We start from the raw sequence: 23279 nt of genomic DNA on the forward strand, positions 1-23279 counted from the left end.
GAGTTGTCTTGTTCAACCTGGAGGGGATTTCAGGAGGGATCTCACTGCCACTTTCCAGTACCTACAGGGAGTTCATGACCAAGGCAGGTTTTACATGGAGAAATGTGGTTGGATGAAGAAATGGACAGAAATTAAAGTAATGGAAGCTCTGACTAGTTATAAGGACTTTTTTTCCCTGCTGTGAGGAAGGTGAAATATTGAAATGTAGACCCAGGGAGGCTGTATGTCTCCATCTGTGAAACTTTTTAGGACCCATGTAAAAAAAATGACTTCTTATATGGGTTGATAGTGATAGGACAAGAGGGAATGGTTTTAAACTGAGACAGGAGGTTTAGGTTAGATATTAGGAGGAATTTTTTTCATGTAGAGAGTGGTGATACACTGGAACAGGTTGCCCAAGGAGGTTGTGGATGCTCCATTCCTGGAGGCATTCAAGGCCAGGCTGGATGTGGCTCTGGGCAGCCTGGTGTCTTGGTTGGTGACCCTGCACATAGCAGGGGGTTTGAAACTAGACAATCTTTGAGGTCCTTTTCAACCCAAGCCATTCTATGAGTCTAGGACCCAGTGATGTTCTAGGTTTGGCCAAACAAAGTAAAAGGGGGAGATAATTTCCCATGACTTCTTGACACTACTTGTGCCAGTAGAGATAAGTATCTAATCTACTCCAGAGACTTTTAGGATGCACTAGTGACTATCTACTCCAGGTCCTTTTCAGCAGGGCTGCTATAACAAAACCTAAACATACAGTTCATGTATTGACTTCTGTCCAGCACTCTGAAAATTACTCTAAGCACTGAAATCCTTTTTATCTGGAGAAAGCACAACTCCCATTTAAACTCTCCAGCTAAGGCAACAGCTCTTTGCTCTCAGGCCAGATAGCCTCCTAAAAAACCTGAAGGGCTGCCTGAGTTTCCAGAGACTGTAAACTGCCTTACCTGAATCTGTCATTGCTGTTTTTGTTCCCACTGTGTTTCTGTGATCACAGCTCTGCAGTGAGAAGCTGCTCACTTCTCAGCAGACTTCCTGACAGATGATTCCTTTACAATAAGGATTTAGGATAAAACAAAAGTTGAGTACCCAGTGACACCGTCTTTTTCTCCCTCCAGCATTTCAAGTCTGTGTTCATTATCACCTCTCTAATTGGGTAATTATAATAGAGCTGACAATCACTTGGTGCCATCCAAAGGCATGTTTGATCTCACCTTTTTAAATATATATATATATATGAAGAACAATTAAATTTATCCCCCTTTGTCACACCCTTTTCAAGAAAACCAGAGAGCTCATAATAGGTATAAATGTGTATAAATCTAGGAACAACACAGTACTCAGCCAGTAACTGACCTGAGCAGCACTGTGGCCTTTCAGATGAAGATTATCAAATCTAGAAAAGGTGATGGACGAGTCCAAGTAGAACAATATTTAAAAAATAGAGAAAAAGATGGTCAGTTTCTCATCAAGATCAGCCCTAGGACTAGCTACAGCTACTTTAGTATGACTATGTAGCATAGCAATGTGATGGTTCACTTCACTAGCATTACCACGGGAGAAAGAAAAGCAGAAAGAGGAAGAAGCTTGTGCTAACAGACTTCTAGTCCCAGGAGTGAATAATATTAATAGGCTGCCTGCAATCTATTAGGAAAAGGAATTAATTAGTATCTTTAGATGAGTTTGTTTTGTGTTCTTTTAATTATGCACACAGGAAAAAAATACCATCTGCCCTTTTGAAAAAGAATAAAAATGCAATCACACAGGAGCAGATGCTTGATGAAGGCAAGCAGAACAGCAACACACAGCAAAACTGGTCACAGCAGAATCCTTAACTGTTGCTCCATTTCCTGTAAGCATATTTTAAATGACCAAACCTCTTTTTCTGTATCCCCCGAGAATTAATATTTCAAAAGAAATTTTCCGTGCTTCAGGAAGCCTCTTTTATCAATGCTACAGGATGGTCTGTTTTGGTAATAGTTCAATCCATTTGGGATAAGCTCAGACTTCTGGGTTTACTGCAATCACTGGATCGTTGAGTTTGGAAGGAAAGTCTAGAGATCATCTAGTCTACTTCCACTGTTCAAAGGAGGGTCAGCCATTACAGATCTGCCCGAGGCCATGTCCTGTAGAATGTTAAAGATGGAGACTCCATAATTTCTCTGAACAATCCTTTTCAGTGTTCAACCACACAATAAAAGGCTTTTCTTATGTTTAAACAATTTCACGTGCTTCATGTCTTATCCATTCTTTCTGAACAGTTTCAGCTATCTCAGACTCTCATATGACAGAGGCTGTAATCGTTTATTCATCTTCACGGCCCTTTGATTCACTCTCTCCAGTATGTTCATGTGTCTTGTATTGGGAAGTCCAAAACTGGGCACATGGTCCCACATGTCCCTGGGACTTTACCAGGGCTGCAGAGGAGAGAAAGATGATCTCCATCAACCTGCTGTCAATGGACTTCCTAATGCAGTCAAGGATGCTGTTGTTTTTTGGTATTTTTTGTCACAAGGAGAGATGCTGGTTTATTTTCAGCTTGATGAACCCAAGACCACTTGATCCTTCTCTGCCAAGGTTGATTTCAAGCCAGTCAACCCTCCAAGTGTACAGGTTCATAATGCTATTTCTTCTCAGGTGCAGGGCTCTGCATTTCTCTCTGATGAGTGATATTTGATGTCTTCTAGTCCTTTGGAATCTGTACCACTCACCATGTTCTTTCAAAGATAATCAACTGTCCTGCTCGGTGCCCATTGGTGCCTCCCTTCAGGATTTGTGGATTTGTGTATATTCAATTGAAATGTTCTCTGACATGGTCCTCCTCCACTGGGGATAAGTTTTTTCTGCTCCAGACTTCCTTAATTATCTTAAGGGCTTGGGATTTGATTGCTGGTCATACCGATAAAGACTGAAGTAAAGAAGGTGTTGAGTATGCTGATCTATGTCACCAGGTTCTCTGCCCCTTTAGCAGTAAGCTTACATTTTTTCTAGACTTCCTTTTGCTGCAGATGACCTGTACAAGTCCTTCTTGTTTCTATTCCTATCCCTAGCTATATTAAATTCTAAGTGTGCTTTGGGCATGTAGGAATGGTAGGGACTTGGCAAGCTAAATAATGCCCCTTTATTTCTCTTAGCTGTCCTGGTATGACACTGTTTCCACCTTTTATACACTTCTTTTCTACATTAGAGTTTTACTGGGAGACATTTGTTCACCCATGAAGACATTGCCATCTTTCTTGTCAACCTGTACGTATAAAGTCCCATTCTGGACCAGAGTCCACTCCAGTTGCAAAGTCCAACAAGCCTTAACACTAAGGAGGAAGGAATCTGCTCCATAAAAATATGGACACAAATAATTTCCCTTGAGGAATATTAGAAGAAGAGCTTTAATCTCCTATATAATTTTCTGTGTATAAAGTTACAAGTTATCCTTTGCATTTAATAATTGAGTCTTTTATCTATAACCATCTCATCTAGTCTCACTGGACTTTTGCAATGGCAATAAAAGTTAAAAAAACTTTGGAATATGTTCTTATGTTGAATCCACATATTTTCTCTTATGGGTTTTTAATGGGTGATAATGCATCCTTGGAAACGTCAGGTAGTTTGGTAGTAGGGATGTAACCATCAAGGCATTCAGTTACATCCAGAACAGGACATTATGAACAGTGCAGGTGATAAAACCCTTTCATGTAATATATATTCCAAGAATGGAGGGGGAAAACTGAATTGATTTTTTCACATTATTAATTGAACACAGCAGCCATATTCAAAAGGCTGAGTCTCTTCAATTACGAGCCTGTGATGGGTTCATGGGAACCACTGAACCAGCAGTTTCTGGGGCTTTCCCAGTCACACAGTACCACTCAATATCGAAGAAGAAATTTCTGTAATTGTTATGCAAGGGTGGATCATGTGTGAAGAGACACCCATGCTTTTTAGTTGAACCATATATTTTCACTGACTTAATAAAAAAAATCTACCAGTGTTAGAGGGAAAGGATTAACATAACATCACCTTCAATTATTAGAAATCAGTGTCACGGCCTGACAGTAAAAGCTCTGATTCATGAAAACTGTTCCATGGGCACCAGCTGCCCTGTTACATGGAACTGAGTGCATAGCACAAGACACAATAGGGAATATCAGCCTATGAAAGGCTCTCTTAATATCATTTTTTCTCCATCCACCTAATTCCAGAATAAATTTCAAAAGAAATCTAGCTACAGACATTAAATTAACTTTCTGTATTTCGAGTCAGTATTACCAATTATCACTGGCACTGGTACAGTCTGGAAGGATGGGCTTTGTCACCACTGAAACCCAGATTTCAGAAAGTTTTCTCTAGAAAACGTGCATCCACACAACTGGAGCTCCAGCATTGTTTCCGTTGTTTAATAAGAATCACCATTCCTTGTAAGCCCACTTTAAGGATAGTTAACTGCTATACAGAACACATTTCAAATAAAGGACAGTCCTCTCTCCAGACTGCTTTCAAAAAACAGAAATAGTGACATCAGACCACACCTCTCCTTTCCTGGGTTTTAGTTTGAGTGGAGAATACCAAATATTGTTGTAGTAAAAAAGCCCATAAGACAGCTCAGTTCAAGATTTCCCCCAAGCCATCACTGATTCAGTTGTTTCTTCAAAGGACTATTCAGATCTCTGCCCTCCATGGGCACCTATATGGCCCTACTAGACGGGACAGGTTTATGAGTCATCCAATGGAGTGAACAATTACAACCCTGTTATTTCTTTCCTGTTTGCCAGACACACAGTCACAGCTCAAGGTCTTAAACAACCATACTAAACCTGATGATGTGTGAGAAGTGACACTATCTTATTTGAGTATACAGTAGAAAACCAGTGGGCACTGAGACCCCTGCTTGGCTTCACTGCTGTTTGAAATGGGCTTTATTATATATCTCACAGAAATAGCTGCTTTATATTTAGTGTGCATTATTCATAATGAGATAACTTCTTAGGGCTTTATGAGATATGTTGGAGAATGTATCAGTATATAAGGATCAGACAGAAAAGAGCTGTGAGGTTTGATCCGAAGAATTTCATGCTCCAAAAAATGTCTATTTTAAACAATGAAAAAACATCAGCAGCATTTGTCTTTGTGTTAGAATCATGCTGAGTGGCTTAACTGTGCCAGTTGGTTAGCTCGTGTCTTATGAGTGAAAAGAAATGTCTGTGAGCTCTCCCAGACTTGAATTTCAACGCTGTGACTCTTCTGACATGAAAATAATGAAGATGCTGAGATTAAAGTAACTCAGAGGACATTTACTCGATTTTGTGCTTGATATACAAAGAATACACCAGACAGTGTGTCACAGAAGATAACAGCAAGGAAAGGACTGAGAAGAAGGAAAATACCATACTAACATTCACAATCTATCCAGGTGCTACGGGGACATATAGGGTGGGAGCAGAGTTATTCACCTCTGCATAGATTCAGCTGAGTTGGGAGGGACCCTTGAAGATAATCTAGTCCAACTCTCCTGCAATGAACAGGAACACCTGCAGCTGGATCAGGTTGCTCAGAACCCTGTCCAGCCTGACCTTGAGTGTCTCCAATCATGTGCTTCATGTGCTTGGAGCCAGGGAAGCTCTGGATACCCAAGAACAGATGCAGTGCCCTGGGATGACGCTTGGAGCTCACTGCCTCATGCTCTGCTCAATGCAGCTGGCTCAGCGTATTATGAATCCTGCAGGTATTCAAAAGTGAAAGGGATATTGTATTTTAAGATGTTTTTTAGGCTCTTTCAGACTGAATTTTCTCATAAAGAGCAAAGTGAAACTTGAAAATTTCCCTCCAAGGCCAAGTCTCTGGATATTTTTGTTTTGTGCTTTTCTCTGCAACAGGACAAAGAAATACTTGTTTTTCTTTTTTTGCAGAATGGATGAGGGAATGACAAAGAAATTCAATTTGGAAAGGTCAAAACATAACAGATGTCAAATGCTCTTTTTGACATTTTCAGTTGAAGAGAAATGTTCTGGCATGCCTGAAATCAAAACCTTTCCATTGGTTTGCAGAAAGGTTTTGTTTTGAATCATGTCAAATTCATCTTTGTTTTCTCATAGCAGCACATGGTCTTATGGGAACTGTAGTTCAAACAGAAATATTCATATTTCCCCCATCATCCTCAAGCACACTTCCTGCTCATGCTAATTACATGCTAATTACAGAATCACAGAATTGCAGGCATTGGAAAGGACCTCAAGAGATCATTGAAATCATCGAATCCAACCCCCCTGCTAAAGTAGGTACCCTACAATATGCTACATAGGCAAGCATCCAGATGGATCATGATTATTACCACAGAAAGAGAATCCACAACCTCTCTGATCATCCCGTTCCAGTGCCCTGTCATCCTTACAGTAGAGAATTTCTTCTGCATGTTAATATGAAACTTCCAATGTTCAAGTTTTTTAGTTTTATTCCTTGTCCTATCGCTACACACCACTGAGAAAAGCCTAGCCTCATCCATTTGCCTCCCACCTCCTTTTAAATATTTATAAACATTTATCAGATCCCTTCTCAGTCTTCTCTTCCCAATCTCAACAGACCCAGGTTATTCCCTTTCCTCATATGGGAGATGCTCCAGGCTCTTAATCATCTCTGTGGCCCTCCGCAGGACTCCTTCTAGGAGATCCTTGACTTTTTTGAAATGGGGAGCCCAGAACTGGACACAATATTCTAAATGTGGCCTCTAGCATTGGGAACACAGGCCTCCAACCATACTCTGTGCCACTGATGACTCTGAGCTCTGCACATCAGCCCTCAATCCACCTCACTGTCCGCTCATTTGTCCCACACTGTCTAATCTTCATAACAACAATGTTGTGGGAGATGGTGTCAAATGCTTTGCTGAAGTCAAGCTACACAACATCCTCTGCTCTTCCTCCATCTATTCAGCCATTGGTAACATTACAGACGGCTACCAGGTTGGTTGAGCATGATTTCCCCTTGGTGAACCTTTATTGATTGTACACCAGCAGAAAAATGCAGTTTAATATTTGCTGTTTCCAGAAGAAGCATATTATCACCAGCCCAAAAAGAAACTGTAAATATTTTGCAAAACTCCTACAATGCATTCTTAAAACTTTCTACATAGATGGAAGAGTTTTTTGACTGGAAATGGCAGGCAGAAAAAAGCTCTGTGTCAGTAAGGAAAAAATCTTAAAAGTGATAGAAAACAAAACAAAGAAAAAAGAAAAGATACATGTAACATTGCCACATGATGTAGCACATTGGTTGTATTAAGCAGTTCTCCTACATAGGAAAGAGAGAAAAATAAAAGGAGAAAGAGGAGAGGAGAGGAGAGGAGAGGAGAGGAGAGGAGAGGAGAGGAGAGGAGAGGAGAGGAGAGGAGAGGAGAGGAGAGGAGAGGAGAGGAGAGGAGAGGAGAGGAGAGGAGAGGAGAGGAGAGGAGAGGAAAAAGAAAAGAAAAGAAAAGAAAAGAAAAGTAAAGAAAAGAAAAGAAAAGAAAAGAAAAGAAAAGAAAAGAAAAGAAAAGAAAAGAAAAGAAAAGAAAAGAAAAGAAAAGAAAAGAAAAGAAAAGAAAAGAAAAGAAAAGAAAAGAAAAGAAAAGAAAAGAAAGAAAAGAAAAGAAAAGAAAAGAAAAGAAAAGAAAAGAAAAGAAAAGAAAAGAAAAAGACTATAGAACTGATTCCAGCCTGAATGACATTAATTATAATGTACATTTTTGTGGTGTCAATCATCCTCATAAAATCCCAAGTGCTTCATAAACTGTAAATAAAGAGATCCTTCAGCATTTATTGAGGTGGAAGATAACAGACATTCTGCATGAATGGCAATGTTCAGTGGATATTCTGGAGTGGATTTTGCAGCTGAGAGAATAGGGGAGAAACTGTTTACAAGTACAATTACTACTGAAGCTCTCAAGCATGATTTAGGGATAAAAATCTTTAGGTAGGCTCTAGAGATGTGGATCAGACCACCAGCTTGGACACTGACCGACTGTGGAAACCTCCCCTTAAAAAACCTGCCCAGCTGCAACATGACATCAAACATACCTGAACTCCTGAACAAAAACATTCACCTCCAATTAAAAGGTTTCTGCACTTAATGCTCTGTCTTTTTAGATTTCTAGACTGTCCAAGCAGGGTAGAGCACAAAGAATAAAGAATCAGAGAATCAGAGGCTCATTAATGTTGAAAAGATCATCTAGTCGAATAATCAACTCATTCCCACCATGCCCACAAAGCCACATCCCTCAGTGCCACATCTCCAATTTCTAGAACACCTCCAAGAACCTGCCAGAGAGGTGGTGGAGTCGCTGTCCCTGGCAGTGTTCAAGAGCTGTCTGGATGAGGAGCTACGAGATATGGTTTAGAGGCTTATGGTAGCAATGGTAATGGGAGGACAGTTGGACTAGATGATCTTGTAGGTCCTTTCCAACCTTGTAATTCTATGACTCTGTGATTTTATGATTCTATGACCAGACATTCCTTATGACAAATCCTGATGCAGTGTTTATGGAGAACCATTGGAGAACACTCAGCCCTGTTAGCAGGACTCAGATGTGTATAAAATGCTGCAGTTACTATCTCTTATTTGGTTTTGGTTTTGGTTTTGTTGATGGTAGTAGCTTTGTTGTTGCTTTTTGTGGGGTTGTTTGTTGTTTCTGTTACAACTTGGATATGGAGTTCCTATTCAAGAACTGAGACTGACTGTCCTTCAAATGTAGTGATATAAAGTTCCATTTTCTTCCTCTTCTAGAGATGCATTAGGATCTTTTGTCTGGAAGATTGTACCCATTCCTTCTGCACAGTAAGGACTTGATTCTCAAGTCAAAAAGAGTGAGAAAGAGATAACAGAGCTGTAGAGGTTGAAGCCCTCTCTTAGAAATGAGTTCTGGTCCCTGGCTCGATGCATGTACTATTTTGTATTTATTCCCACTGAATGGATAATGGTAAAGAGAGTTAACACCAAGATTTTAGATCTCAAGTTTTGAAGCAATGGGGACATTCAGGCTTCTGGAATCAGCACGAGAGAGATGCTCCTTCCAAGGAATTTAGGAAAGGTATATGATCAATTGAGAGTCTAACACCGCTCTTCCTTTGTTTTCTCAGCTTTTCAAAGACTAAGAGATTTTAAACTGGTTCAGTCCACATGTGGAGCCATCAAAGTAAGAGGCTGCATAAGCTAACATGAGACTTACAGGGAATTTAAATGCATGTCCAATGTGGGACTGCTGTACTGGGAGAAAACAGCCATCATTTTGCTTGGGCTACTGTTCTCAAAAGGGCAGGTGAATATTTAACAAGTGGGGCCATTAAAAAAAAAAAAACAAAAAACAGAAAGGGAAAAGAAACATAAACAAATTAGAAAAAAAAAAAACAACAACAAAGTACTGGACATTATGGAGCTTATTTATACAGTCATTAGTAGTATATTTGGAATAAATAGCTAACTAACAAACAAGGACAGTCATGTGTGAGAGTATGTGATGGTGTAAGCACATGACTTCTAAGATTCAGCTACTGATTTATAAAAGAATTCTTTCAGTCAGTAATTTTCTGTGTTGTTATGATCCTACAAATTATTCTTTTCTTGAAAAGAAAAAGACTAGAATGAGACAGACAAAAGAAGACACCTGCTGAAAAGATAAATACTTTTTTTTTTTTTTTGCCACTTTAAAGCAGCTTTTACTTTGCTTTAATAAGCAGAGGAATAAGACTCTGCAAAATTGTCTGTAATTACATGACTAATACGATGCATCTTCCATGAGTGAGAAGGGCAGTTGCTGAGCCTCATGAGTCTCATCTTGTCTCACTAAAACATTTTGTTATCTGCATCATGCTATTGTGAGAAAAATCCTGTTGGATGTCTTAATTACCTCATATTAGGTATTCCTCTCTGTACCATCTTGCCTGTGGTGTAAAATCAGGGAATTTTACACCATAACTATAACAAAAATACTAGTTTAGGTTAAATATGGAACTAGATTATAAAAGTTACTCATTTTCATCATATTGCCCATGGTCTGAATTAAATAGCATTTTTCCCGGTTTTTTTTTTGTAGCATGGTTTCAGATTCCTGTATTCACTCAGCAGGTTACTATTAATGTTAATAACATTCTTTTTATTTCCATATGGACTAACTGCTCCTATATACTAAATATCAGTCTTTAATGTAGCTGAAAAACACTCTTCCTCCATTCACTGTTTGGACTTGTATGCCAACAAGTAAGATCATGGAGATCCTCCTGGAAGATTTGCTAAGGAAGAAAAGGAGGTGATTCACTAAGAGGGCTTCATCAAGAGCATGTCCTGCCTGTCCAACCTTGTGGCCTTTTATGGTGGCATAACTGCATCAGTAGACATGGGAAGAGCCACTGATGTCATCTATCTGGACTTCATCAAGGCCTCTGACATGATCCCCCATTCTTCTCTCCAAATTGGAATATATTAATTTGACAGATGAACTGTTCAATGGACGAGGAACTGACTATGAGAGCATATCCAGAGAGTTGTGGTGATAGAGATCTGTGATGAGTGGTGTTCCTTATGGATCAGGGCTGGGACCGATGCTCTTTAATACCTTCATCAGTGACACCAACAGTGGAATTGAATACACCCTCAGCAAGTTTGCTGATGCCACCAAGCTGTGCCCAAGGTATGAAATGCCATCCAGACCTCGATAGGCTTGAGCAGTGGAACCTGAGATTCATCAAAGTCAAGTGCAACATCTTGCACCTGAGTCGTGGCAATCCTCACTATCTATACAAGCTGATATAAGCAAGGATAGAGTACAGTCCTTCCAAAAAAGACCTGGAGGTACTGATGTATGGTAAGCTGAATGGGAGCAAGCAATGTGAGCTTTGTATGGTAAGCTGAATGGGAGCAAGCAATGTGAGCTTGCAGCCCAGAAAGCCAACTGTATCCTGGGCTGCATCAAAAGAATCATGGCTAGCGGGGAGGTGATCCTGCCTCTCTACTCTGCTCTGATGAGACCTCACCTGGAGTACCATAAACAGATGTGGACAGACATGGATAATACTACCAGTATAGCAGTAACTGCTTGGTCCAGATTTGTCAGACAGACCCTACCAGGCTAGTCATGACTTCAAAGTCTCTATTTTGACACTGTCATTACTGATTTGGGATGCTTTGACTTTCAGATAATTTGACTCCATCATGAAAAACTGGCTACATCATACAGAATAAGAACAATGGATATCTGAAAAGCAGTAACTTCAGGAAGGATACTGGAAACAGAAACATATTTCAGACATCAGTGAAAACTTCCTACTGGCTACATCTGCCTAGTTTTATGCTAATGAACAAAGTTTAGACAATGTCTTCAGGCTGCTGCCCACTCAATGTAATTGGAGCTTCTTTTAAAAATTGAAAATCCACGGAAAAAGCCATAATGACTTTTGTTGGAATTTTGTGGCCATCTTGATTATCAAATGAATTCAAGGGACTACTGAAGCCAGGAGCAGTTTTATTCCTGGAGCCCCATAAAGGTTGATTTTCACCCATGACTCTTTCTAAGCAGTCCTGTGGAGTTGTTGGAAATATCATCATGTCATTTGTAAGGGCTGCAAGTACAAACTTGTGCAAAGCAGCACAAAATACCTACTGGCATACTAGCAGAGGTGTTACAAGTATTAGCTAGCAAAGTCTTGAGCAGAGGTGAAGTAAAGTAATTTTGTTATTTCCAAGCCTTTGCTGTAACTGCTGTAAGTGGATTGTTCTTTTCATGAAACAAGCAACCAATTTCCTTTCACTTTTTCGATTCCTACTGTTTAGGATGATTCAGCCTTTTTTAATGTGTATTTATTCTGTTAGTTATTAAGAGTTGTTAGTTTTCAGCTGTTGAGCTTGGATTTTCTGTTTTGTTTTTATACAGAAATTCATTTCTTCTTGATGTTTTTGCTTGCTTTCAAAAGCTCATTAAAAATAACAAGGAACAAATTGAGTGAAAAAATGAACTGCTGATGAATTATCCTTTTCCTCTGTCAATCTAAGAATACTGAAAGAAATTAAACCTTTTCAATACACCAGGAAAGAACAGACATTTATTACCGGAATACCCCTGCAGTCTGTTATTGCCTAGGAGGTGATACAGTTTGCTGATAACAACAAAAGAATCAATGCAGGCGTTCCTGGACCCTGTTGCATGACATTAATGCCTATACACAAAAACTGATCCCAGGATCAGGGTAGGTTCAGAGCTTAACAATTAGTGCAAGTCAGACATGACTCAGTACAAAATAAATACATTTTCTGGTGGACAGAATAAACATGCTAGAAGAAGTTTCAGCCACCTTGATTTCAGCATTTACAAATAAAACCACATGAAGTGGGTGTCAGAGCTTCTTTCAAGGCCATGGGCTTGAAGGTGAGATTCACTTCCCCACATACTGGCACCTTGAGTGACTTGAGACACTCTAAAATGCATCTGAATGTTGCTGTCAGGTATTCTGCCCAGTCAAAAAAGACTGTCTGAGCTGTCCTTGAGAAACGTGCCTGGCCTCCAGTTGCTGATCCATGATGATGCAGGTATTCCCGAGATTCTGAGTGACATCCACCATCTCCCTGTGGATAGTTTAAATAACCATGTACACCACAGCTGGCAGTCACTCCCTTTATTTGGCAGCTGATTCTAGCCAAAAGTCATGTACAGACTTCTGCTTTGCTAATGTGTGTCTTCAAGATCGTCCTTGAACAGCATTTTCTGTGATTTCATTGCCTCGTGAAGGCAGATTGTGAGTAGTTTGTCAAATCTCTCTTGGTATGATCCAGAGGACAAACCCTGGTCAGAGCCAGGATGACTCTTTCAGGCTTTCCACACAGATAGCTGGAAAACCTTGCCTAGATTACAGCTTCAGGACCTCTTTTCACAACTTAAACACTTTCTTTCATCATCAGAGAGAATGATGCTTTGGAGGGAGACTTGCAAAACTAACAGGCAGCAGGGAAAGGAAGGTGATAGTCCCCTTCTTTGTGAGGTCCAGTCTGGATTACTGCGTCCAGATCTGGGGCTTGCAGTACTAAAAACACAAGGAGTTGTTGCAGCAAGTAGAAAAGAAGGGCTGAAAATATGATCAGAGGACTGGAACACCTTTCCTACAAGATAGGCTGAGGGAGCTGGGAAGTTCAGCATTGAGAAGACTTCAGTGCAACATCAATGCAGACTTCCAGAATGTAAAAGGAGCTTATAAACAAAATGGAGAGCAATTTTTTAAGTGAAAGTGAAGGAACCTCTGGAGATATTCTAGTTAAACTCCTCTGTTAAAACAGATTACCTGGAGTAGTTAGCAGCTTTTGAATATCTTGAGAATGAGCTGATAAGATCCCTACTCAGTCTTCTCCACACTAAACAGTGCCAGATCTCTCAGCCCTTCCTCATGAGATGCTCCTCCAGAACCTTTGTAGGCTCTGCTGGATTATCTTCTCTGTCTTTCTTGAACTGAAGAGTCCAGAACTGGATAAAGTACTCTAGAGGTGGCCTCACCACGGCACAGTAGAGTGGGAGAAGAACATCCCTTGCCCTGCTGGCCACACTCTTTGAATGCAACCCAGAATATCACTGGCTTTCTTGGCCACAGGTGCACGCTGTTGATTCATGGGCAGCCTGTTGTACCTCATGTTCTTCTCTGCAGAGCTCCCTTCCAGCAAATCAACCTCTAACTTGTGCATGGAGTTATTACTTCCCAGGTGCAAGACTTTACATTTGCACTTGTTCAACCAGATCAGGTTTCTCTTTGCCTAATTCTCAGCCTGTTCAGGTCTTGCTGAATGGCAGCACAGACTTTCTAGTATCTTAGCCTCTCCTTTCAGCTTTGTGTTAGCAGCAAGCTTGCTGAAGGTGCATTCTCTCCCTTCATCCAAGTCACTGATAAAGATGTTCAACAAGACTGGACCCAGTACTCGCCCCTGGGGAATGCCTCTATTTACAGGGCTCCAACTAGACTCCGTGCTGCTGATAACAACCTTCTGAGCTCTTTCTTCCAGCCAACCAGTTTTCACTGTCCACTCAATTATCCCACACTTTCTAACCTTCATTACAAGGATGTTGTAGGAGACAGTGTCAAAAGCCTTGTTGAAGTCAAGGCAGACAACATCCACTCCTCCCCCCACATCTACCCACTTCCAGGCACTTTCAGGTTGGCAGCATTCCCAAACTAGAATCACCCCTCAAACCTCACAGCACAGCCCAAACTCAGGAGAAAACCCTGAGCTCTGATCCACCCCACATCTAGCAGCAGGTCCAAAGCTGCCCACAACTTCAGATCAGAAACACCCCCAGAACTGGGCGGCCTTTGTCAGTGTTGCCTCAGCCCATGGGGTTTTTTGGATACTTTGCCCTGGTGGGCCGAGGGCTGGAATCCAGCTCAGCCTAGACTGGGCCATAGAGAGGAAGGTCTGGGAAGGTGCTGAGGAGAAGACAACCCCAGGACAAGTAGAGAAGAACAAAGCCAACAAATGCATGAGAGATCTCCCAGCTTTATTGTCTTGGATGCTTGGGACCAGAGCCAGCAGGTGGGACTTGCACACAGCTGCTCCTGCGCTACTGTCTTTGGGACCGGCTGTGGGGATGTTGGCTCCGATGTCGAAGCCAGGAGCGGCTTCGTGCCCTCGCTGGTCCCTGCTGCCTGGAACTTCTCCCACGGCCTCTTTGGGACCAGCTTTGGGAATTGGAAGCCTGATGTCCCACCGGGGAACGGCTTCTTGTGCGGGACTGCCCTCGCTGCCTGGACCGCCCCCTGTACTCAGGCAGTGGGGAACCCCTTGAAGATCTTGAAGTCACTGATCTGGTTGAGCGGTAAGTGCTGCTCTGAGCACCTCGGGCTGATGTACAGCCACTGCCACCACGTCTTCTTGGCCGGCTTTGGGAATCTGAGGCCTGACCTTTTACTGGGGAGCGGCTTCGTGTCTGAGCCCGCCCTCGCTGCCTGGACTGTCCTCGATGAGGGGAAACACCCGAGGTTCTCGAAGTTCCTGCTCTGGCTGAGCCATGGGTGATGCCCTGAGAACGTGGGGCTGGTGTAGAGCGGCTGTCACGGCACCTTCGGGGTCTGCTCTGGGAACCTGAGGTACTCTCTTGGACTGGGAGGGGGTTTTGTGGTTGGCCCCTTCCACCCAGTCTGGGATGCTGTCTGTGTGCACCTTCCAGGGAACCTCTGCAGGCTGTAAGGGAAGACAGGAAGGTCAACAGGATGAACCTGCAGCCCCAAGCTGGGAAAGGCTGTCATCCCTCCTGGAGCAGAGAGACTCTGGCAAGGCCACCCTGAGCACCCACTGCCAAGCCTCAACTGGCCCCAGCTCAGTAACATAGGCTGAATGCCTCTTACCAGTGCCTATACCAGCACAGTTCTCACACTCACAGATGTCTATGTTGCTGGTCAAGAAGGAGCAGTGCCGGTCAGTGCCCTGAGCAGCGCAGGAGCTGCAGAGGAGCAGCTTCCAAGGCCTGGGGAAGCAAAAGGATTATGGCTGTGAGGACAAAAGGAGCCAAGCCAGGGAGTGCTTGACTCATCTCTGGTGCTCAGTCCTTTCTCCCCTGGGATGTGGCGAGACTGAGATCCCCCTCAGAGTCCCAGAGGGCTGCAGAGGTAACTCACCCATCTTCTTCTGCCTGCTCCCTACCACCTGGGTAATTGCACTCACTGGCATCACAGTGCCTGTGCCTCTCTTGCAGCAATGCAGATGCATTGTTTTCCCAAGATGGTGGTCTGCCAGAGAAGGGAGGGAAAATGATGAGCCCCCAGTACACTCGGAGTAAGGCAGATCCAGGGCATCTCTGCCTGTCCACCTTGAGCCTGCTCCCAGCTTCTCCATGAAGCTGAGGCCAACGCTTCAGGGCTGAAAATGGCCATGCTTGATGGAACAGTTCCGGGGCAGGCCCAGTGCTGGAGCCCTAGTGTGCAGTCAGTCAGAAAGACACCAACCTGACTGGGATTTGGAGCCCCATGGTGTTCATTTCCAAACCAAATCGTGTCTTTTCAGCACAGACGGGGCACTGAAAGTGTATAATGCCAGCACTCATGGCGTATCTCTGCAGCAGAAGCACAAGCAGTGTGAGTATGAGCTGGGCCTGGTGCTGCTGAGCACCAGCCATGCCTGCAGGGTGAGGGAAGGGCTCCAACCTGAATGCAGCCACGGTGGAACCGGGCTTGCTTGCACACTGGGCACAGCATAGTATGGTAGGATATACTGTCCTCCACAGGCTCCAGGCACGCAGTAGATGCCCTGTGCTGGAGCTCCCTCTGATGCCTGTCGAGGGTGATGCTCCCCGCAGAAGGACCTGGGGGAAGATGGATGGGATGGACATGGTGAGAAGTACTGCGAGGAGGGCAGAGGACCAGGAAGCAGCCCCAGACCTTGGCTCTGGCTCTTGCGGCCTGCTGGGAGGTGTCGCTGTGCACTCCTCCTTGGCTTGGCTACTGCTGACAGCCCTTACCTGTGCTGCCCAAAGAACTGGGTGACACATTCCCCATCCATGGCACAGGGCAGATGGAAGCTCCGCACACAGCCTAACTCTGCACAGTTGATGGTGGCCCCCCTCTCCCTACAAACAAAGCATTGCTGGAAAGAAAGAGCAGAGCAGAACTATCAGCGGCAGGCTCAGGGCCTCCACAGATGTCTCCACACCCCTGGGCAGAGCACAGTATGCGGGCACTGCTGACTCTACAAATCTGCCTGACGGACAAGACTCATCTGATATGGCAGGACATTGTACTGGAGTAGGTTAGATGGGCCGTGATTTCTTTTTTTGGGTAAGACTAAGCTGGTGTGAGCTTCTCCTGGCACAAAACTTCCAGCTCCATTCAGGTCCTTACCTTCTGATTTGCATACTTGGCGGTGCATCTGATAGCATGAAGAGGGAGCCGACTAATTCCCTCCCATGGGGTTCTCTCATCATAAATGCCAGTTGCAAAAATCTGTGGGAGAGGAAAGTGCAGGATCTCATTAGGCCAGAAAGGAAAGGAGCATCCGTGGCAGGAAGCTGGAAGGAGTCCTTGGGGGAACTCACCAAGCAGAACTCATGGACACGAATCCCACTCGTGGCAAATGTGCGCCCGCAGATGTCTGGGTCAACATCTGCCCGGCCACACAGCATGCACACTGAAAGGAAAGAGCAAATGTGAGCAGCAGTGAGCACCTTGTGTGTCCCTGAGGGCTGTCCCCAGGATCCTGCTCTGTGCCTGCCATGCTGGCTGAGGGACATGGCTGGAGGTGGTGGAGGGGCTGGGACCCCTGCCAGGGAGCAGAGAGAACTTGCCCCATGGTGGTTGGGGAGCCCATGCCTGCCTCTTCCTCCTCTCTCAGCCTCAGGCAGACCACCAGAACCCTTCTGCCCTGTGGTGGAAGTTGAAAGTAGGAATACTTTGCTCTCACCTGGCTCCCCTGAGTCGGGGGCCTTCTGCTTTCCACTGGACATAGTGCGTAACAATGGCAAGCACTAGGAGAGTTCCTGCCTTCTCCACACCTCACCAGGCCACACTGATGCTCAGCTTGAGCCTGGCAGCCTTTGCTTTGCTGCTGGCCCCATGGTTCACAATGGGCCAGCCCCTGTGACATCATGGTCACTGCTTGACGGGGTTGCGGGTGTGGGCCCCAAGGCAAAAGGGTGCTGGCTCTGGCAGGCATCTCAGAGTGAGTTCCCAATGTTGCCATTCAGCAGCGAGGAAGGATGGCCACCCTCAACCTACTGGCACTGCTCCCTGTGCCAGAGGCAGGAGTGAAGCTGACCCTTAGCCAAGGCTGCAGCCCTGGAGCCACACTAAGGCATCCTTGCTCTTCCAGCCTGATACTATTTCCATCCTCTCAATGAAGCTGATGCCAATGCTGATGGATGGCAAAAGGCCAAGTCTGCTGGAATGGTCCCTAGACAGGCCCAGGGTCCTATCCTATTGGGTCTGCAATATTTTTTCTTCCATAGCCAGTGTGCCCTAAGCAGGAAAAATCATGCAACAAAACCATGAAGATCCTAACCTAAAGTAACAGGCTCCAAATCAGATTCAAATGCCGTTTTGGAGGTACAATCCAGGCTTATGATCATAGGAAGAATATAAGACTAAAACAATGCAAAGCTCCCTTTTGTTATTTTTATTATTACTATTTCCTGTTTTTCTTTTTAAGACAATTCATTTATACACGTACCTGGAAGACTGGCACCTATCATCATCCAACTGCCTTCTCCCTGCACTCCCTGTATCTCACCTTAGTGCCCACACCTACCCAAGCTGAGACCCTTTTTCAGGAATACCGATGTTTTTCTGCTCAACCATCATCTCTACAGCTTCTTAATTTCTCTGCATTCAGGTGTCCAGTAACGCATAAATTCCACTATAGAGCAAAGGTAGGTTAAGAACTATGGGAGGGTGGTTGGACTAGATGATCTCGATGCAGGTGATTTCCAACGTTGCATTTCTATGATTCTATGACTCTATGGTTCCTTATATATTCATTTAGGGATTTCAAGGCACCCTTTGTAGTATGGAAGGTAAGTGGCCTTTCAATATCTAATGGGGAGCTGCAGGCAAGAAGGGGACAGATTCTTTAGCAGGGTCTGTGGTGACAGAACAAGGGGAAATGGCTACAAGCTCTAAGAGGGTAAATTTAGGTTACATATAAAAATACGTCTTTTACAGTGAGGCTGGTGAGGCACTGGAACAGGTTCCCCCAAGATGTGGTTGGTGCTCCATCCCTGGAGACTTTCAAGGAAGGGCTGAATCAGGCTCTGGGCAACCTGATCCAGCTGTGGATGTACCTGTTCACTGCAGGGGACTTGGACTGGACGACTTTTTAAAGGTCCCTTCTAACTCTAAGGACTCTATGATTCTATGATTCTTAGGAGTGTCACAGCATCTCTCTTCTGCCAGATCAGGATGTCAATGAGATATAAAAACTTCTTTTCAGTAAAGTGTCAACAAACTATTTCAGGAATAGGTGTCTCTTTTTTAACCTAAATCATCCGAAGTGCCATTTTTATATACAATTCACAGTAATGTTATGTATCTTGTTTCCTTGATTCTATGATTCTAATGACCCACAGATCTCTCCATCAAACTCATCAGTCACATTTGTGTCTTAATCTCAGTGCCTACTTCAATAGAAGTAAACTCAATTTAAGCCTTGTTTCTCAGAGTACTGAGACAAACTTACCAATGGAAGACTCATTTTGGCAAATCTGTGTCATGTATCTGACTGCTCAGACTGCACAATTTTCCATTCTGAGTAGTCCATTTCATACTCAAGCCTTGAAGGCAACAGTGCTAACAGAGTATCACTTACTTTCCTCCTTTTGCTCAGAAATAAGACTGTTCATTAGAAGTGCTGTGATATGAAAAGGACACAAGCTAGAAGGAGTTGCTTGGGAAGTGTTTGTTGCATATACAAGGATGATCTCAAGACGATTTCTGATGAGCTCCTGCAAGCCATACAAGCCTTGTAACCCACATTGGGAAATGGCAGTGTGGTGGAAAACTCCCATTATTAGGGCTAGCATTAGGGGCAGACTGCTTTTGTATTTCACCTGATGTGGGCCCAGACACTGTGCTTCAAGCAGGGATTCTTCATGATATACTGGAGATGATGACGACAAAAGCAACGTCATCCTCCAATAGGAATAACTGCAACAAATCCTGTGGCTAATAAAAATAGATGGGGTGTATGTACACCTTACAGCAATAAATGCTGTGGAAGTAAATCATCTCTTATTTCTTCATATATCTTGTCTGAAACTGCTCCCTATTTCTTAGGAGCAAATCTCTGCTAGCAATGCTAATATTCTTTCTTCTATTCTGAATGTGTTAGTATAATTTCCCAGCTGAGGCTAAGACAAAAATGCTGAATATCCCCATCTCACCTCCATGATACACCTCCATGCTCTTCCCACGCATATTTGTCAAGTTCTTTTGATGAACTAAGAATATGAATGCGCAGGAATATGAGTGAGCGCAGCTGAGAAAGGCATTGGGAGCTGGACATAAGTACATCTCTGCTGTTTCTAGCCAAAGGCATTTTTCAGCAGTTGTCAATATTTGTTCCAACATGTTGCTTCACAGCAATAGAAGTCATTTTTCTTCATCTGTTTGGTACGTATCTTTCATTGCATTCATCCTCCCTCTGGTGTCACAGTTAAACAGTAGTGAGAAATATAGAGGTAAATATGCTTCTCCACTATCCACAGTTGTTCATAGTTTAAAGCACTTCACAGTCTCTACGATATTAATATCAGCAACAAAACCAATAATAATAATAATAGTGCCTGACTTTTCATTGTGTTTTATATAAAGTGGATTCCCCTAGAACATTTCAAAGAGTGGTCATGAACTTCACTTCTATGGAAACAGGCAGTAAACCTCAATTTCTTGGTTTGTATTAAGGCAGAACTAAAACCCAGATCCAGTTCTGGTTTATAACCTACTAATTCCTGTAGTGCCTTCTGGAGATATATCTGTAACTTGTAGGCTTTGGCAGGCTTCTGAGATATAAATTCCAAGAAAAAAAAATTGGTATTGGTGTCCCACTTCATCCAGACTGCAGCTGCACGAGTTGAATGAACTTCAGAAATTCCTTTACTCAGAATGGAGGGTAGTCAGAGCTTTTTTTCAAGTTGCATTAAGATCCAGGCATGTAAAACCACATTAACTCAGACAGTGTCTGAGATAGTGGCAATTTGGAAAATCCATTTGAGAGTCACAAAATTTGCTCAAGTTAGTATCTCTGAAAGTGCCTTATTTTACTGAATCTAATAAGGCCATTTTGAAGTTTTGTCTTGAACGTTTTCCTATCTCTTACCTTTATGTCTGCCAGTAGGGAAGACTGGAGAGAGACCACTGAGTCCAGGACCTTCTTGGAAGTGTGTCTTCTGGCTTTCTTTCCAGCCTTCTGTAGATCTTACTTTGCCTCCCCATCTGAAGAACTGTTTAGATGGAGTGCCCTGTCACAGGGGGATGTTTGAGGGAATGAAAGGACACAATTTTGTGAGAACCAGTGGGGGATGGATTGAGAGGAAGATGTGGGGATGAAGAAGTAAGGAGAAAGGCTCAGCCAAGACAGGAGCCCACCACTATAAAGATCAGCAGAGACACTAAGACACACACTGTATGCAGTGGTGAGACAAAAATGATTCCATACGAGGAGAAAATCATTTAGGTGTGAGTGCATGCCAAGAGAATTGTCTTTTGTGCAAAACCCAATGCCCTATTACAGAGAGCCTCTGCTACCACTGATGATGGCATTGGAGAGGGTCAGAGCTCTCCCTCTCGCATCATCAGGCAGCAATCTTGCTCCATTATACAGGCTCCCACATCAGGCTACACCGCATCTTATTTGATTGAACCTAGAGTCAGATCCAGGCCCAGCAATGGCTATCATCACCCTCTTACCTGTTGTCCATATTTGTCCACCATCTGCCTCTACCACAAGCAAACTTTTCTCTGCAAGATCAGGAGAAGACAGATGGTGCTTACAGATATCACATCCTCAGCTGAACTGGAGCAACTGCTTTAATGATGTCACTGAGATGGGCAGCATCAGACCTTTTAATTGGCACAGAGTTAGCCAAATCTCTCCCCATGAACAAGTTACCCTTCTCTGATTCCTCATCCCCTTTCTGAATAGCCTTGGGCTGCAGGTGTTTAAGTTTCATGCCCTAGATTACTAACGTCCAAGTTACTTATCACAAATTCTGTGGCACCTCACAGCAGAATAGGAGTCAACTGTTGAAGCTGCTGCTCTAGGTCACTCTGTAATCAGCAGGAAGAGAGAGACACGATATGAAAGCTTGTTGTTTACATGTAACTGGTAGTGTTGATGTGGTTCCAGCAGGCTTCACAGACATTGTCTGCAGGAACACTGAACACTGCAAGTCCAGACACAGATCTCTGTGGCACACCCTCGGAAGTGCCCTGGCCTGAAGACAAATCCCTGTTTCGTCTTCACAGACTGAGACCAGACATTTGCCTTTTTGTTTCTTTTACATGCCAGGCTGGTTTTGTACACTTCTAACATTTTAATTAAAATGTCATTTGGTACCTGATAAAAAAACTTGGCAGACACAAACTTGAACTGTTCTATCATCGTGCTTGACAACAGCAAGCCAGTTTAGAAAATGTTTTAAAAGATTTTTAGTCAGTTTGTTAAAATCTAATAGCTGGGAACAGCAACACATCTACATTTTAACCAGTACATTTCATTGACAATTCCTTTGTTTTAACCATCTGCACATCATCTGACCAGTACTGTTACATGTGAGACTCATGAAATGAATCTCACCCACAGTACAAGTATTTTAGACTTTCTGATTGTTTAAAAGACAGCAGGAGAAAAGAGAAGAGAGATAAAGGAAGGAAGAGAAGGGAGGGATATTATAGAATCATAGAATCACCAAGGTTGGAAAAGACCACTAAGATTGTATGGTCCATCAATTCAAAGTGATGGATGAAGTGAGGGACAGAGTTATTACCCAAATCCTGCTAGTGCTTAAGCAGCCAGGCGCCCACATGTAGGGCCCTTGCCATTCTCCCTGAACTGCTTTTGGGCAATGCTGTCTCCCTGTGCCAACCTTTGCTAAAGGTCACTGTGCTTAGATGAGGTGGCAAGAATGAACTCCTGCCCCACCTTGACTGCTCTTTTTCATGCATTTTTTCTCAAACTACTCATGAAGGTGAGCTTGTCTCAAGAAGCTGGACAATGAGCTGATGCTGCCAAGATGTAACCATATGTCCCCTCCAGCTGCCTCTGCTACAGGAGTGTGATCTGTGCTGAGAAGGAGACAGCCCACTGTCTTGAAGGAACTGGTGTTTTCATGGCTCTATTTCTCATGAACATCAGTCAAATATTCCAGACCATTAATGATGGTAAATAATTAAGCTCCAGTGCTACACATTATGCTGGATATTCAGTGTGCTGCTCTATTTGCACCTCATTATGTCTGTATTTTCCTATCCTTCTTTTGGTCTAGGTGAGCTATCCAGGTTACAGCAATCCCAAGTAATTTACAGGCCACACTCACCTGGAAGATACAGCCACCACAGGTCCTCCAGGCTCCCCCTTCTCACTTTTGAATGCTGGGTTTTTGCCAGGCTTCTCTATGGTGTTCAAGATCCTTTTAAAGTACAGCCACATGACTTCTCATTATTGTCAAAGAGCCTCTTTCTTTCTCTCTTCCTGGAAGTCAGCTTCCCCAGCTAGCCCTGCAGCAGAACAGGATCTGTCTGCTGCAAAAAAGTTTGTTTGTTTCTCCTTTTATCCAGAACTGCTTTATCATCTTAATTCTTTACACTGTCATTTTT

At 43.3% G+C, this 23279-nt stretch overlaps 1 protein-coding gene across 6 annotated transcripts; it reads right to left on the reverse strand.

Moving 5' to 3' along the window:
* Positions 1–14406: 14406 nt before the first annotated feature.
* LOC149919366 (uncharacterized) lies at positions 14407–21563 on the reverse strand. Of its 6 annotated transcripts, XM_090134458.1 has the most exons (9): positions 17374–17492; positions 17009–17100; positions 16815–16916; positions 16436–16560; positions 16122–16279; positions 15924–16030; positions 15597–15707; positions 15327–15445; positions 14407–15162 (listed from the first exon to the last, which is right to left on the reverse strand). In XM_090134458.1, the coding sequence occupies exons 4-9, from the start codon at positions 16470–16472 to the stop codon at positions 14543–14545; spliced, it is 1152 nt and encodes a 383-aa protein (XP_089990584.1). In that variant the 5' UTR covers positions 16473–16560; positions 16815–16916; positions 17009–17100; positions 17374–17492; the 3' UTR covers positions 14407–14542. The 6 variants fall into 6 exon arrangements, with proteins under 6 accessions (XP_089990584.1, XP_089990570.1, XP_089990581.1 ...); XM_090134444.1 differs by lacking the exon at positions 17374–17492 and adding an exon at positions 20782–21563 and having other exon boundaries at positions 15924–16560; XM_090134455.1 differs by having other exon boundaries at positions 15360–15445; positions 15924–16560.
* Between the last annotated feature and the right edge of the window lie 1716 nt (positions 21564–23279).

This window comes from Phasianus colchicus, chromosome 1 (genome assembly GCF_987193195.1).
Source record: "Phasianus colchicus chromosome 1, bPhaCol1.hap1.1, whole genome shotgun sequence".
Classification (NCBI taxonomy): Eukaryota; Metazoa; Chordata; class Aves; order Galliformes; family Phasianidae; genus Phasianus; species Phasianus colchicus.